This window comes from Berghia stephanieae, chromosome 9 (assembly GCF_034508935.2).
Source record: "Berghia stephanieae isolate SIO BIC M18660-M18661 chromosome 9, UCSD_Bste_1.3, whole genome shotgun sequence".
In the NCBI taxonomy this organism is placed as follows: Eukaryota; Metazoa; Mollusca; class Gastropoda; order Nudibranchia; family Aeolidiidae; genus Berghia; species Berghia stephanieae.
The window spans coordinates 44,610,042-44,628,839 of record NC_088368.1 but is presented as its reverse complement, the minus strand read 5'-3'; the positions used below and the strand labels follow the sequence as shown (position 1 = coordinate 44,628,839).

The 18,798-nt window shown below is 37.9% G+C and overlaps 1 protein-coding gene across 1 annotated transcript in view; it reads right to left on the bottom strand.

Annotated features, from left to right (window-relative positions):
* LOC144979254 (flavin-containing monooxygenase 5-like) overlaps positions 1–17,060 on the bottom strand; it is a 21,863-nt gene extending 4,803 nt beyond the window's left edge. Inside the window, exons 1-3 of the mRNA XM_078925866.1 lie at positions 16,946–17,060; positions 4,308–4,619; positions 2,307–2,555 (exon numbers count right to left, since the gene is read on the bottom strand). Of these exons, the coding sequence (XP_078781992.1) occupies positions 2,307–2,555; positions 4,308–4,580 (522 nt within the window). The 5' untranslated portion in view covers positions 4,581–4,619; positions 16,946–17,060. The remainder of the gene's footprint in view (positions 1–2,306; positions 2,556–4,307; positions 4,620–16,945) is intronic.
* Positions 17,061–18,798: the final 1,738 nt, after the last annotated feature.

The following is an 18,798-nucleotide window of genomic DNA, read 5'->3' as shown; positions in this document are numbered from 1 at the left end:
AGACAGAAAGCATGTTGGAAAACAGATATAAGGGGATAGAAGACAGTATGTACCTCCCTGCCCGCTATGGGAGGTCAGGATCCCCATTTTAATAGTTAGAATAGATTTAAATTAGGTGTGATTAAGTGGATGTTAAATGGAATGGCATTTCATGTAGTAACAACAAAAATGTATAAATAAAAACATGTTCATCTATGAGGCACAATTTTGACAATTATTTCGCCATCTAATTCAGAGCGCATCAAAATTAAATCAATTCCCCTAAACATCAACGTGGCTCAGTGGTACAGTCTTTGCTTTGTACCCGAAAGGTACCGAGTTCGATCACCCGCCGCTGCGCTGTGTGACCTTGAGCAAGTCACCTCGCCCTAGCTCAATTTGTAGCGCTGAACTACTGCTGACGACTGGGTTATTCCAGTCTTCCCTTAAAATAGACCCTAGGGACAAATTTCCCATACATGGGATGAATAAAGGGAATTTTATTTTGTATTTATTTTATTATTTACAATTTTTTCCAAACCTGTTAACAACCAGGTACTCATTTTACATATAAGTACGGTGAGAGAATGTGAGAAAAGAGCCTTTTCCAAGAATTCAACTAGCTCCGAGCAGGCTCAACCACAGGATCTTCCAATCTGAAGGCAAGTGACATACCACTAGATCACACAGTCGTCGTACATGACTCGACTATCGTTTTTCATTTAGTTTTAGTTTGGCATGAAATTGAGCTTCCAATCTGAAGGCAAGTGACATACCACTAGATCACATAGTCGTATCGTACATGACTCGACTATCGTTTGTCATTTAGTTTTAGTTTGGCATGAAATTGAGCTTCCAATCTGAAGGCAAGTGACATACCACTAGATCACATAGTCGTACATGACTCGACTATCGTTTTTCATTTAGTTTTAGTTTGGCATGAAATTGAGCTTCCAATCTGAAGGCAAGTGACAACATGACTCGACTATCGTTTTTCATTCAGTTTTAGTTTGGCATGAAATTGAGCTTCCAATCTGAAGGCAAGTGACAACATGACTCGACTATCGTTTTTCATTCAGTTTTAGTTTGGCATGAAATTGAGCTTCCAATCTGAAGGCAAGTGACAACATGACTCGACTATCGTTTTTCATTCAGTTTTAGTTTGGCATGAAATTGAGCTTCCAATCTGAAGGCAAGTGACATACCACTAGATCACATAGTCATATCGTACATGACTCGACTATCGTTTTTCATTTAGTTTTAGTTTGGCATGAAATTGAGCTTCCAATCTGAAGGCAAGTGACATACCACTAGATCACATAGTCGTATCGTACATGACTCGACTATCGTTTGTCATTTAGTTTTAGTTTGGCATGAAATTGAGCTTCCAATCTGAAGGCAAGTGACATACCACTAGATCACATAGTCGTCGTACATGACTCGACTATCGTTTTTCATTTAGTTTTAGTTTGGCATGAAATTGAGCTTCCAATCTGAAGGCAAGTGACATACCACTAGATCACATAGTCGTATCGTACATGACTCGACTATCGTTTTTCATTTAGTTTTAGTTTGGCATGAAATTGAGCTTCCAATCTGAAGGCAAGTGACATACCACTAGATCACATAGTCGTACATGACTCGACTATCGTTTTTCATTTAGTTTTAGTTTGGCATGAAATTGAGCTTCCAATCTGAAGGCAAGTGACATACCACTAGACCACATAGTCGTATCGTACATGACTCGACTATCGTTTTTCATTTAGTTTTAGTTTGGCATGAAATTGAGCTTCCAATCTGAAGGCAAGTGACATACCACTAGATCACACAGTCGTTGTACATGACTCGACTATCATTTTTCATTTAGTTTTAGTTTGGCATGAAATTGAGCTTCCAATCTGAAGGCAAGTGACATACCACTAGATCACATAGTCGTATCGTACATGACTCGACTATCGTTTTTCATTTAGTTTTAGTTTGGCATGAAATTGAGCTTTTTGAGCTTTTATATAGCGCAATATCCACTAAACGTGCTCAAAGCGCTATACAAGGGGTCCCTGGTCAACAGCAACATTTAACATGTAGGACGAGTTATAACGCCTGTTAGGCGATATTACAATTTTTCGGACAAAGTCACCGCTGTTAACGGCCAGGTACTCATTTTACACCTGAGTACGGTGAGAGAATGTGAGTAAAGAGCCTTTTCCAATGACTCAACTATGCGCCGAGCGCGAGGCTTGAACCCAGGACCTTCCGATCCGAAAGCGAGTATCATACCACTAGACCACATAGCCACACTAATAGATGATATAAGAAACTTTCCTTACCTTTCCTTGAAAGCTTTTCAATCCCGGCAACTCTGGGTCGTGTTTTTCAGCATGATGACCCGAACACACCAAAACGCCATCGAAAATTTCAGTTTTTGTCTCTTTGGTTTCGAGATTCTGTGACTGAATTTCCCATCGACCTGTTGTGACAAAGTCATCGGCTTTCTTGACTGTCAAAACTTCTGTGTTGAATCGAATGTAATCCCGTAGTTTGAAGGCATCTGCATACAATTTGAAATAAGAGAAGACCTGAAAAATAAATAAATGAAAACTAATTACTTATGTGGTGAGAACTAGATACACCTTTCAATATATACTATTTAAAAGAAACAACAAAAAAACAAAGAAAACTTTTATAATTGGAATAAAAGAAAACAACAGAAAAGGGAAAGTTCATGTGAGACGTGTGATCATTGACAGTCAATTTTCCATAGGTATCAAACTGTGTTTGGAGAGAGACAGTAAATGTGTTAACACATCATGTGTTATGGTGTGACATGCGACCCATGTCAGATTCCAATGTGTGGATAAAAGGAATAAAACAATATATATATATATATGTGTGAATTCTGAATGGTCAATATGCGAATGAATTGTGGATAGTCAATATGTGAATGAATTGTGGATAGTCAATATGTGAATGAATTGTGGATAGTCAATATGTGAATGAATTGTGGATAGTCAATATGTGAATGAATGGTGAATAGTCAATATGTGAATGAATTGTGAATAGACAGTATGTGAATGAATTGTGAATAGTCAATATGTGAATGAATTGTGAATAGTCAATATGTGAATGAATTGTGAATAGTCAATATGTGAATGAATTGTGAATAGTCAATATGTGAATGAATTGTGAATAGTCAATATGTGAATGAATTGTGAATAGTCAATATGTGAATGAATTGTGAATAGTCAATATGTGAATGAATTGTGAATGGTCAATATGTGAATGAATTGGGAATAGTCAATATGTGAATGAATTGTGAATAGTCAATATGTGAATGAATTGTGAATAGTCAATATGTGAATGAATTGTGAATAGTCAATATGTGAATGAATTGTGAATAGTCAATTCGTGAATGAATTGTAAATAGTCAATATGTGAATGAATTGTGAATAGTCAATATGTGAATGAATTGTGTTTGTTTGTTTGTTTTTAAGGGTTAAGGAAGAAAATGGGATAGTAAAAAGTTCTAGAATTACAATTAAAGCACCCAAGAAAAAGCAAGACAAAGGGGAAATAGGAACAAATAGGGGTCAGATGTAGATTCCAAGAGCATACCACCAATGTACTTAGTTTGAGATCACCTATAAGTCTCATCCGGACACAAGCACAAAATCCAACAGAGAGGAATACACTCAAATGCTTACATTATACACTAAAAATAACAAATATATTAATACATAAGAGAGAGATGATTTAGAAGGAAAAAAATATCATCTCCCAAAACAACAACTATGCATTTGACTGTTTCCCTCCCAGCCAAGACTCCAGCAGGGCCAGGATAAAACCAAGTAACCTCATTCCAAGACAAAGACAGAAAGCATGTTGGAAAACAGATATAAGGGGATAGAGGACACAGTATGGATCTCCCTGCCCGCTATGGGAGGTCAGGATCCCCACCCAGGAATGAATTGTGAATAGTCAATATGTGAATGAATAGTGAATAGACAATATGTGAATGAATTGTGAATAGTCAATATGTGAATTAAAATAAGAAACATCAACATAATTTCATAATTCATAAAGAAAACATGTATATAAGAAATCTACAATACAACGGTCAGGTTCCATGTAGAAGATGACGTAACTCGAAAGTAATAAATGCATCATGGAGCATTAATTTTACCAACTTTTCTTGCTTCCCAGTCTGGCACTTAGACAGAAACTAATGAATTTTCATGGAAAACGCAGCCTGAGGTAGAAATGATGATAATGACACAATGCAATGCAATCATGGCATCCACATCTAACAACTTGACCTTCTACACACTGACCTGTGAGTTATGCATGAATATAGGGTAGTCATCAGGGATGGGGTAGTCGCTGTAACACATCATCTCCTTACACGTGTTGATAACTGTAGACTTCATGACACATCCCTGCCCTTCAATGGGATTCTCGGTGAAATGCCACAAGCCTCCAATTTCATTTGTCCTTTCAAAGCAGACGGGCTCCAAACCTTCGTCCAGGCAAGATTTGATGGCTGGCAAACCACTGGCTCCGGATCCTATGACAGCCACCCGTTTTCTTTCAGACGATGACATCATTCAAATTCAATGTGAGCTCTGATTGATCTTACGATGTACCTGTGGGAGAAAAACAGCAAGAGAATGTGGATTATTTATTATATCCTGGGGACCCCAATAGCTCAGTTGGTTGAGCACTCGCTTCACACACAAAGGGACCGAGATCCATCCCGAGTGCAGTAGAAATTTTTTCTGACCCCCTGTCCACCCAGCAGTGAATGGGTAACTGTGTCTGTTAGATTTGGTGGAAAGTACTTTGTGATTGATTAGAGTCCTATCCAAAGGGCAGCAAGCAATTGCTATTGTCTGTTTCACACTATAGCAACTAGGATAAACTCCAGCTCCATGGGCCCAATGACTTTAATAGACTACTTTTTATCATATCATTGAGAATGTAATTAATCGTTATTTTGTTTCTTCCAAAACTGATATTTGTTTCCATAAAATTGAAAACAATCATTTTGTATTCTTTTATCTTATCAAAAACTTTTAAAACAGATAATATGGTGTAACATGAAAGTTTTTGCTTTTTTTTCAAATATAAAATTAAGCATTGTCTCTGTCAGAGAAATTGTAACATCGTCATGTCTTGACCTACATGTTACGTGTTGCTGTTGGTCAGGGACCCCTTGTAAAGCACTCTGAGCATGTTTAGTTGATATTGCGCTATATAAAAGCTCACTTTTTTGGGTTTTTTTTTTTTTTCTCTTTTTAAAATCCATTTTAACTGCCATAAGTTAAGCTCATTTTTAAAAGTTATCTCCTGAGTCTGAGTCATCCCAACATCAAACCAAATTGAGGAAATGGATGACCGTTTTGTTTTGGTATATTGAATAATATTGTACAAAAGTTGTGTGGATATTTGTTTTGTTTTGTTTTGGTATATTGAATAATATTGTACAAAAGTTGTGTGGATATTTGTTTTGTTTTGGTATATTGAATAATATTGTACAAAACTTGTGTGGATATTAACTGTCCTATCCTTGGGCACCCAATCATTTCAAGAAAGTATTACAATGAAACACGAGTGATTGAGGCATGACGTGCTTGCTACTTGTGTATTACTGTTTAAATTTATTATCTGATGTCAATGCCCACCATGTGTGACACGATGTTAATCTGTCTGTCAATCATATCTTTACTTAACCTGTGCATATATGATTTATGATAACACACAGTATCTCTCAGTGCCTCTCTTTCATGACCTTAACCCTCTCTTTACCAGCCATTTTCAAAATTTTTCCCAAAACTCCACACCAACCCAACACAAAAATAGACATATCTTACTCAAACAGAAAAGCAACAAGAACACTCTATACGTAATATTGTTCGACAATATGAGTTCTATTACAGAATGTTAAGTTTTTATAGCTATAGCAAAAACAAATGAAATCTGGATGAGAAAGCATCGTAACAAATGTGATGATTTTCCAATAGGTTGTAAGGAAAGGGTTAACCCACTCAACCCTAACACCGACTATATCCGTAGTTTACCCGGGGTTACTTTTACCCCATGCCTATTTATTACATTTTTCTGAGACAAATCATAGGTGTAGTATCAAAGTTAATGTTTTTAGTTTTTACATGTTAATGGTAGTTGAATAAAAATATCTATGTACATACTCATTTTTAATATATTTTTTCCAATTTTGAAAAGTAGCAAAAATCTCTAGGATTGAGTGAGTTAAAGTTTAGAATTTCTCTCTGTATGCTTGACTTAGTTCACGTCACCACAACAGGTTGCCATGCTCAGTATGATATCACATGCAAATGTATGACTGCTTTTTGAAAAAGAGTAGAAAGAAGATTGGGGGAAAAGCTGCAGAATTTTAAAACGTAAACCTACAGTCTTTCTCTTATTCAATAATGATTATATCGATGGCCCGTTGATCAAACCTCTGAAGTATAGTATCGCAAAGAGGCTACTTCAGAGGTTTGATCAACGGGCCATCGATATACAACAAACGACTTATGAATCCTAGTGAATATTTGTCTGGGTGAGAAATTTTTAAATGCCTAATAATTTTTTTTCTCTTTTTAACGTAAGTTAACATAAGAAATGAGGCTTTAGAACTTAGACCATAAATGGAGTCCCTCAGGTTACTACGGCCATTATCATTATTATTTATAATTTACTTATAATAAAATCTCCTTGATATCATAAATTCAAATTGTAAGATGTTTGCGTGCTGACGATACCAAAATCTATTCTTCTCACAAAATTAACAACTCTTACAGAATTACCTATAGATAGTTCGAAGATGACGTCACTCAGGTCTTTGTTTTTGTTTTTTGCCATCCACGTTTATGAGTAATGCTCACTGAACTGTATTAACCTGACTATAAACGTTCATGGATACACACAGTTTTGTGTGTTGGTCCGTTATACTTCCGGATGGCAATGTTATGAGCTTCTTAGCCAAGCGCATACTATCTATACTCGTTATATTTATGGTCTTGAGATTGGCAGTTAAGTTTTAATGTTAAAAAATGTAAATCTTACATGTTGATAGAAAAAAAAAACCCCATTCTTATGCTTAGTATGTGAACCCAGATGGAACTGATTTTGTATCTGTCACTGATGCAGGGCAGAGAAGGATAGTGGTGTGATTTTTGATCGATAATTAAACTTTGACATTCATATCCATGATCGGTTTTGCAGCATACACATTAATCTCATCAACCCATTTCAGCATGTTGAGCTATGATGTATTGATTCACTATCACACAAAGCACTTGCTTTTATCACTGAATGCCATGATATATAAATCCTGAAGATATCAGATAATTAATAATCTTACATCTCATTGAGGCAGGCAATTCACTTCAAATATAGACTGACTTGATTACCTAAGTGGAGCCGACATGCATACAAATACGATATACCACCCACAAGCCAATGGTATGGGTCATTGAAAGCTAATAACAGCATTGAAAGCCTGTACTCCAGGATCTAACTGGTTCAGAGAAATACCAATCGTTTTGCTTCCTATTCATATTCCATGGCTTGTTGATCCTGAATGTTCAGCCACTGAGCTTGTCTGGCATCTCTTCACCTTCCTGTGGAGAATGTTTTCAGTCACTGGATGCCAGAACTTGTTCTCCAGACTCTGAATTTTAAAACAACTGCAAAACATCTTGTTGGCATAACACCCCACAGCCCTTAATTTCCACGGACTGGAATCAACTACGTTCCATAATATTTATCTTCTACAAGACATTTTTATGTTTGAGTAGATCCACACAACCATGCATTCCAGTACGCATGTATGATGCTCGATTCCAAACAGGTAGACAATAGAAATATATACTTTATAATTAAACATTAAAGGTCATCATGAAAAAAATTTCCATTCATCGTTCATAGACTCAAAGTTCAAAGTTGTAATCATTTTCCCTGTAGATGGCACATCACATTTTCTTCTTCTTCTTTCAGCTTATCCCACATTTGGCAGAGTTGCCGTAATAAATAACACATCTCCATGCATCTCGGTTCAGAGCATCATCTTCCTCCAGGCCCAGGTCTTTCATATATCATCCTTTTTACCTTATCCAACCATCTAGTCTTTGGGCATTCCCATCACATCTCCAGTCAAAATGTTACCAAAAACTCCAACACCGATCATAATCATCTCATTCGTCTGTAGTGTTTCATTCATCCTGTTTTGTTGATAAAGGGGAAACCTGAAACATCCACAGTATCTGTATTCGTCTAATAAATCGAAGCTTACAATTCAATACTTATTGTTATTTTAACACCAATAAAATTGAGCTTACTAAACATGCTCAAAGCGCTTTACAAGGGGTGCCTGGCAAACAGTTATATTTAACATTATGTAGGACGAGACATGACGCCTGTTAGGCAATATTACAATTTTTTCGGAAAGAGACAACGCAGTTAAAGGCAAGGTACTCATTTTACACCTGACTACGGTGAGATAATGTGAGTAAAGAACCTTTTCTAAGGACTCAACTATGCACCGAGCGAGACTCGAACCCAGGACTTTTTGATCCAAAAGCAAGTGTCATACCACAAGACCACATAGCCGCACCAATCCCAGGACATTTAGATTTAGATATAATAGCCACCCACTCTGGTCACGTGTCTCAACTTCCACCAAAATTCTGGTAACACAACACTGGGTACACACATTGTACCATGCTGGGTGCGGCTATGTGGTCTTGTGGTATGACACTTGCTTTCGGATCGGAAGGTCCTGGGTTCGAGCCTCGCCCTCGGCGCATAGTTGAGTCCTTGGAAAAAGGCTCTTTACTCACTTTCTCTCACCGTACTCAGGTGTAAAATGAGTACCTGGCCGTTAACAGCGTTGTCTTTGTCCGAAAAATTGTAATATCGCTTAACAGGCCTCATGTCCCATCCTATATGTTAAATGTTGCTGTTGGCTAGGGACTCCTTGTAAAGCGCTTTGAGCACATTTAGTGGATATTGCGCTATATAAAAGCTCAATTATTATTATTTATTATTGAGAAGAGGTAATGTGATCCACAGATCTGATGTCGTTTCTTTTTGTGTGTCAAACACTTCACATTCTCATTTGGTGTTGTTGTTGTTTTGTACTTCCTTCCAATCCTTTTCACCTTCAATTTATCCTTTAAATCAATACATTGTTTGTAAATAACGTATGCCAGAGCTATGACACATTCATTGTTAACTCACTCAACCCTAACACTGACTATATCCGTAGTTCACCCTGGCTACTTTTACCCCATGCCTTTTTAATACATTTTTCTAAGACAAATTATAGGCGTAGTATCAAAGCTAATGTTTTTAGTTTTTGCATTTAATGGTAGTTGCATAAAACTATGCTCATTTTAAATACATTTTTCCCCATTTTGGAAAGTAGCAAAAATCTCTAGGACTGAGTGAGCTAATGCTAAAATGTCAACATCAGTACATTTGGTTCCAACCCGTCTGTCTAGTCAAGCCTCTGAAGTCAGCAACCCTGTTCCTTTCATAAATACAGTGTTTACCATAGAATAGGTATATATTCATACTTTAAAAATTTTTTAAACAAGGTGAGAGTCAAACATCCACAAAGCTATACTTACTTACTTATCCGAACCAGCGCCCATCTGGGCTCTAGCCCTTCGGTCTTGTGCCATGACGTAGTTAGACGTCTTTTGTAGTTGTTCCAGGTTACTATAAAGTGTGTTATTGATGCTTGGATCACAAAGCTATAAATCATGTTTTTGATGCTTCTGCTATTTTTCATTATAATCATAAGTGTTCTATTCTTAAAGTTTGCATGCTTCTAAAATGAATTAATTTTGGCTTTTCAGTGAGGTAAATATAAAAGGGTAAATTCATACAAATAAAATTTTCTTTTCTTACACCCAGAAAATGTTTAATTTCTCCACAGGTGTTCCATCTTGTTTCGCAGAGTTCGAGCAGAGTGAGGTTATAGCTCTTCATTTCTTTTGTGATTTGAGCACACTTTCCTAATTCTCTCTCAGTTTTTTTTTAAATTCCATTTGTTCAAATATAAGTAGATGTTTTCTGGTGGAACAGTTAGGGGGTCCTTGGACGAAGAAGGGTCCTCGGTCCAACAGCTTCCTTTCGACTTTCACTGAGGCGTTATATCCTGTTCTACGTGTTACGTGTTGCTGTTGGTCAGGGACCCTTTGTAAAGCGTTTTGAGCACATTTAGTGGATATTGCGCTATATAAAATCTCAAAGCTCAAATTGAAGCACGTCATATCTCTCATGTGGAGATACCTACTCCCTCCCCCCCCCCCCCCCCCCCCTTCCCCTCTGTAATGTTTCCAAGTAATTAATTTAATGAATTACATCCCCTGTTTTATAATTTACTTTCACTTTCAATACTTCCAGTCTTCTACTTTCACTTCTTTGTTTTTGGTTATCTTTGTATCCTGCCGGCAAGCAGCAACCAACTCTGTATCATGCTTATCAATAAACTTTAATCTTCATCCATCCATCTTTGCATTATTAAATTATCATTTAATACCCATTCAAACATTACATTGGCGACGAGAGGATACATCCACGCAAGTATTTACTACTTCAAATAGAGTATTTTATCAAATGCTTAACCTATAGCCTATAGGCTATAGTCTATAGTTCATCACAATCGTGTTTGTAAACAATGGCTTCTCTAGGCTTGCCTACCTACCCAACATTCGACTGTGCATCAGCAGGTCGAGCTGTAAGATGGCAGAAGTGGGTCTCTCATTTGAAAAACTTGTTTGTTGGCTACGGAATAGAGTCCGTTGAAAGACAAAAAGCGCTGCTACTCACCTTTGCCGGTGACGAACTCAATGACATCGTTGATACCTTCACTGAAGAACAGCTAACTCCGAGAGGCAATGAGACACACTTTTCAAAACTTTGTGATACAATCACCAACCATTTTAGCCCACAAAGCAATAGGGAATACCAACGATATGTTTTTCGACATACACACCAGTCATCTGATAACATCGAGGAATTCTACGCAGAACTGAAACAGTTATCTCTCACTTGTCAGTTCCACGACGCGGATGCCGAAATTAAATCGCAGCTAATATCAGGCTGTAAATCGCAAAAAGTACGTGAAAAAGGTTTATCCAGTCCAGACATTAGTTTGGCTGACCTTCTGACTTATGCCCGCACCATGCAACTAACCACAGTCCAGGCAAAGCTCATGGCATCAGATTCTCCTGTAAACGCAATCAATACGAACTTCAGTCAAAATCACAATAATCAAAGACAACGATCTACCCTACCCCGCAATCAACGTCATCATCATGGCAAATGCAACAATTGTGGAGGTGAATGGCCACACATTGGAGGTCAAAACCACTGTCCCGCTAGAAACAAAACATGTCGTGCATGTAACAAACTGCATCATTTTGCCTCGGTATGCAAATCTACTGCAACACGTCATCAAGACCAGCCATCTCAATCGCAATCTCATTCCAGAAGACAAGGTCAAAGTCACAACCTAAGGCGTCGCGTCCACGTCATAAATTCAGACTCAGACTCGGACACTCCAGTCAATCGTCTCAACACCACCGACACGTACAACTACAATGATACAGAATACGTGTTTGCCACAAACAAGGGAAGTAACCTTCCTCACTTCGCTGTCTCGATAGGAGACCATGAATTTCAGTTTCTTGCTGACTCAGGTGCTACGATCAATCTCTTAGCAAAGGTTGACTTTGACAAGTTAAATCCCAAACAGATGCACAAACATCATCCAAACGAATTTCAGCATACGGCTCTCCTTCACACATTCCTGTGTTGGGCGTCTTCCATGCTACACTGCGACATGGTACCACATCAACTACGGCTCCTATTTACGTCGTTGATCGAAATGAACGCCCCATCTTAGGCTGGCAAACATGCCGTGATTTGCAATTGATTGACACCATCAATCATATCTCACTAAACCAGAGTGCTCTCGTACAAGAGTTTTCAGACTTATTTACCGTCTAGGCTGCTTGCAAAACACTCAAGTCAAACTACACATAGACCAAAACATTCAACCTGTAGCGCAGCATTACCGACGCATTCCATTTCATATCCGCCAAGACGTTGAAAAACAACTCAACAAAGATGAAGAACGGGGTGTCATCGAGAAAGCTACTGGCCCTACCCCATGGGTATCTCCTATCGTTGTTGTGCCAAAACCCAAGCAACCTGGTAAAGTGCGTGTATGTGTGGACATGCGCTCTGCCAATACAGCCATCAAACGTGAACATCACGCGACACCTACACTCGACGAGCTAAAAACTGAACTATCCGGAGCGAGAATATTTAGCAAAGTAGACCTGAATCAAGGATACAACCAAATTGAATTAGACGAGGCATCAAGATACCTCACAACATTTGCCACGCACAAAGGACTCTACAGATACCGCCGTCTTTTCTTTGGAGTAAATTCCGCAAGCGAAATCTTTCAAGAACAGATCAGACAAGCACTCACCGGTCTGCGAGGTGTCATTAACATCAGCGATGACATCCTCTGCTTTGGCAATTCGCAACAAGATCATGACGCCAACCTACGGGCATTGTTCCACCGCTTACGAGAAAAATGTCTCACTATCCACAAAGAAAAGTGCAAGTTCAACCAAACGTCAATCGAATTTCTTGGACACACCTTCAGCAAAGACGGAGTCACTCCAAGCCATGAGAAGGTCAAAGCAATTCTTAACCTCGCTACACCCACAAATGCTTCTGAGGTGCGTAGCTTACTCGGCATGATAAATTTTTGCGGTGCACACCATATTCCACACTACGCATCACTCACACACAATCTGCGCCTACTCACCAAAAAGACCGTCCCATGGGAGTGGACAACCATCCATACCACCGATTTTAACTCTCTAAAAGCAGCTCTGAGCAAAGCAATCACCTTAGCCTACTTCGACCCAAACAAGCAAACCGATATTTATACAGACGGAAGTCCCATAGGGATATCGGCAGTACTTGTTCAAGACGGTCGCATTATACAGTTTGCAAGCCGCCCACTTACACCAACCGAACAGAGATACTCGCAAACAGAACGCGAGGCTCTCGCAATAACTTGGGCATGTGAATATTTTCACATTTACATCTTCGGATCACCCTTCAAAATACACACCGATCACAAACCTCTTACCACCATCTTTTCAAATCCTAAAGCCAGGCCATCGCCAAGGATTGAACGCTGGATGCTACGCATGCTACCATACCACTTCACCATTTGCTACAGGCCAGGATTTGACAATCCTGCCGACTTTTTAAGTCGTCACCCAGTCACACACTCTCAAAGCTGTAGAGAACAAACCATAGCCGAAGAATACATTAACTACCTCACACACACATCCACACCAAAATCCATGACCCTAGAAGAAGTAGCACACAAAACATCACAAGACCAAACCCTAATGCTCGTTATCCAATCAATACGATCCAATAATTGGTACAACCAATTCTCAAGAAGTCAACCAAAAGCTTTTTCAAACGCTCTATCTCTGTCGCTCTGAACTCGCCATTGCAGACAAACTCCCTGTCATACTAAAGGGTCATCAAATCGTCCTACCACAATCGCTTTATGAAACAGCCATCAAACTAGCACATTTTGGACATCAAGGCATAGTCAAAACTATATCCTTACTTAGGGAAAAGGTCTGGATACCAAACATGCAGAGCAGAGTAGAGAACACTGTAAACAACTGCATGCTGTGTCAAATTTCTACACCGAAAACAACACGCGAACCGTTACAAATGTCCCCGCTTCCATCAGCCCCGTGGACAGAACTCTCAGCAGATTTTGGTCATCTGCCTAATGGCCAGTACATATTGGTCGTTACAGACGAATATTCCCGCTACCCCATCGTGGAAATACTCGACTCCATTCCAGGTCACAGCGTTATTCCCCGCCTGGACAAAATTTTCTCCGAATTCGGCATCCCGGAATCATTGAAAACTGATAACGGTCCTCCCTTCAACGGACATGACTTTTCCAACTATTGTCACCACATGGGCATCAAACACCGCAAAATTACCCCATTGTGGCCTCGTGCCAACGCCGAAACTGAACGATTCATGAAAACGGTCAAAAAGACACTCCGAAATACCCCAACTCCACAGCTAAAACAACAACTGTACCGATTTCTAATATCATACAGATCAACTCCACACTGCACAACAGGCGTTGCTCCTGCAACCATACTTTTCGGCCGACAACTTCGAACAATGCTCCCACAAACCACCAAATCCTTCGAAGATAACTCATTGCGTGAACGAGACGTCCACCAAAAAGCCAAAATGAAGCATTACGCTGACAACAAAACATATGTAAAGCCTTCAGAGCTCAAAATTGGCGATCCCGTTCTCCTAAAACACAACAACCTTACAAAACGCGACCCCCCATACGAATCACAACCTCTTGTTATAACCCAAAAGAAGGGATCCATGATCACAGCTGCAAGAGGTCAACAGCAAGTTACTCGCAACAGTAGCTTCTTCAAAAGTCGCCTCGACCACCAACAACTGCTGAAATAGAACCAGATCATCCCGATCCAGACTCGCCAGACAACACTACCCAAAATACCAATACCCTACCGCATTCCCCACCTGCACATTCATCACCCGAAAATTGTGTAACAAATGGTCCCCCGATAAGACCACGTCGCAACATTCGTCGTCCCAAAAAATTTGACGATTTTGTACTAAATAATTAATTGTCTTAATTAAATCCTCAATACGTAGTATTAAAAGTTGAAACCAATATTAATCATATATATATATATATATATATATATATATATATATATATATATGGTGGATAAGAATAATTAAATAAAAAACCTTGTGCCCGTGTCTGGAAGGTTTTTTTTTCATTAAAGTGATAACTACAAGCATTTAAAAACTATATTTAAGATTTAGTCTTAAAATCTTGGCATGACATCAGTTCCCACTACACCATAATGTGAAAAACCTTGTGCCCGTGTCTGGAAGGTTTTCTAATAAAAACCTAATACATATATAATATGTGTGTTATCAGTTATTCAAATACTCAAGTTAGCAGTGTACCACTATCATTAAACTCATCTTATTCTTACTATTATTTCACCCTGAGGAGGAAAGATCTATGCTATCATTGGAACAATATCAGAGTATACGACATCATCAAGTCTGGGACAATTAATTTACTTTGCTTTTCCTGATCTAGACATAACTGCAAGATGTTTGCAATTTATTTGTGAATCAATTTATTATTGCTAATATATTATATTCAACTCAGTTTCCCTGCTTTATCTTTAAACATTTTGTTGTTGTATATAGATCAATTAATCAACTACATTTTCTTTATTAAAAAGGGGAGTGATGTAATGTTTCCAAGTAATTAATTTAATGAATTACATCCCCTGTTTTATAATTTACTTTCACTTTCAATACTTCCAGTCTTCTACTTTCACTTCTTTGTTTTTGGTTATCTTTGTATCCTGCCGGCAAGCAGCAACCAACTCTGTATCATGCTTATCAATAAACTTTAATCTTCATCCATCCATCTTTGCATTATTAAATTATCATTTAATACCCATTCAAACATTACACCCTCCACAAGGCAAAAGAAAGATTTTTGGTTGCTTTAGAGGTTTCTATATAACAATACTTCTTTTTACATTTACAGGAGGGGGTTGTCAGCATGCCGCTGCCTTCTAACCTCTTTACTCGTAGGACTACGGATCTTTTCCTTCAGGAGTTCCATCCTGTAGATGATTGTATTCCGATACTTACAAGCTCCATTTGCCAGAGTTTGAAATCAGGGCTATCTCACTCCTAGATTGACTGCCTTCCAAGGTTCACAAGCTCAATATGAAGTCTATTTATGTAAGCACCAAATTTTATACATTATCTAAATATCCACTCCATTCCACAAAAGTATGTTGTTACCAAGAGAACGACCCTATTTGTTTACAGTTCCAAATATATTATTTGCCGACGAGATATGTTAGAGCTATAATAACACAGTGTTTTTGGTAATATTTATTTGTGTGTAGAGCTGGAAACTGGTTCAAATCACTTTTCAAATCTTAAAGTTGGGAGGAGATACCACCACCCCTCCCCCCCCCCCCCCCCCCCCCCCCCCACTTTTGACTTCGTCTATTTTTTTTTTTTTTTTTTTTTTTTTTTTGAGTCGTATTACGAATGCTTGGCACTATTTGCAGAGTGAAGGTTTCTCCTTAACTCATCTCATGTCATTATTCCTTTTACTTTTCAGGGGAAGACCTTTATTTTTAGGCCTTTTAATGTTGTTTTTTATTTTAGCTGTTATTGTTTTATATTGTTATATGGGTGATGACAGCCTTTTTGATTTAATTTTTTTTTAATCTTTTTTTTTATTTTTTTTATCCGCATTCAATTCGCTAACTTATAGAAATAAAGCCATATCGCCGACTGACTTGGTCACTTGGTGGGAGGATGAATAAAATAAACATTCTAGACTCTGAGCTGAGTAACTGTTCAATCTGAGTCTGAGTCGATCGATTTACGTCCATTTTATTTTATCCGTTTTCGTATATATATTCTATAGTAAATTGAAGCTTACATTAACATTAATTCAATTTCTTCACATCGTTATTTATGTAAGGAGGAAGGGAGTTTGTATACTCTTTTCATTTTCATTAATAAATAAAAAGTTCAACCACTGACACTGGTCTTTTAAAGAAAAAGAAAAAAAGAAAAGTGAAAGTAAAAGCAGTAAAAGCCGAATGTGAATGTGTCGATGAGTTGTGGGGTGTAGTGTTTGTTATTATTGTTATTGTTATTCAGAGAGAAAAACTGGTCATCGTCTTTAGTGAGAGTGATAAGTCTGTCTCATTTGTATTGACGAGCCATTGTCATGTCAGTAATTAACATCACAAATACTCACTTGAAAAGATTTCGATGTTAGAATTTGCAGTTTTATCCAAAAGCTACATAAAATACACCAGGTGAATGGCAATGATCGACGATCGATGGGCAGGGAAGAAGGGAAGAGACAGGACTTTGAACTTTGAACCTAAATCGCCAGATATTTTCTAAAGCAAGCTTTCAAATAAAAATAAATAAAAATAGAATAAGCCTAACTTAAAAATAAATAAATAAATAAATAAATAAATAAATAAATAAATAAACAGATATCCCCCTGCCCCTTCTCTCGTGCCCTATTATATTTTTAAGTTTAGGGGAGATCGTCCTCTCGTTTTTACACAGTGTAATTAATAAACCACAGTCTTGTTTGTTCCTGACCTGAATCCCACAACCGCCCACTAAATAACATATAATTATGTTTCAGACTCAATTATTGTAGTTATGTGACCAGGCTACCGGGCGGGTTCGCGACTGTACACGAATGCGGCAAAGATTTCACTGCCTGGATAGATCATCATAGCATTGTAGTGTGTGACCATTAGAAGCTGCTCGCATCGTAAAACGAAAATTCAAGATTCGCATAAAACTGTATAAAATGTATGGAAGATCTATAGAACAGAAGACGCGTTTGGATATTATCAATAATTTTATGAACAGAAAATGTTGAATTATTGCAAATTGAAAACGATATGATATTCGTTACAAAAAATAAGTGATTTCACTTTATCCTAGACCACTCACTAAGGATATGATTTGGCTTTCAAAACACCAAACTGACAATCCGCCTTTATTTATTTCTTATCTCGCTCTTCACGCTGAGATATCAAATCAAGTGACTGAGATTAAAACGGCATTTATTTAGGTAACACTGATATGTAATATGAACACACTGCACGCTACACATAAACATCACACACCTTCCCCATTCAAAGTTTTTAACCTAAAATCAGTGTTAATTATAGGGTTTTAACCGAATACGACAGGGCACTGAAGGTTGATATTGTTATGATGTTATTATCTTGTCTGCTTACGTATTGTCTGTCATGTCGACACATCTAATGATTTAATATGACAATAAAATTAATAACATTGTAATTATTAATAATGTAATTTGATAATATAATGAATTTGTATAACGCCTAGTTCCAAAAATCTTTAATTTCTCTTTACATCAATATGTCATAATATTTTTAGTCCGTTTCATAATGTTTATATCCAAGCTTTGAGATTTTTTTCTCTCCAAAACTGTCTGGTGTATGGCCCTGATGTTTTTGCCTGTCCATTCCATGTACCCACGACCCAACATGCCAACAAATCTCCATTTAGATTTATACAGTATTCTAAAGCCTTTAAGTTTAAGATATTCCGTAACGAAGCACGGCCATTTTACTTAGGGAAAAAAAAAAAAAAAAAAAAAGAATAAGTTTTGATAAGAAACCACAGGTGACGTCATTAGAGTTGAAATAATTTCGTGCGGCTATATGGTCTAGTGGTGTGACACTCGCTTTCGGATCCGAAGGTCATGAGTTCGAACCTCGCGCTCGGCGCATAGTTGAGTCCTTGGAAAAGGCTCTTTACTCACTTTCTCTCACCGTAAAATGAGTACCTGGCCGTTAACAGCGTTGTCTTTGTCCGAAAAATTGTTATATCGCATAACAGGCGGCATGTCCCGTCCTACATGTTAAATGTTGCTGTTGACCAGGGACCCCTTGTAAAGCGCTTTGAGCACATTTTGTCGATATTGCGCTATATAAAAGCTCAATTTAAAATTTAATCAAAAGATTGGTGAACTCCTGTGGCTGAAGTTTCAAACTCTCAAGACCGCTTTCGGGAAAAGGAAAGAAAAAAAAAGTTGAGCTTTTATATAGCGCA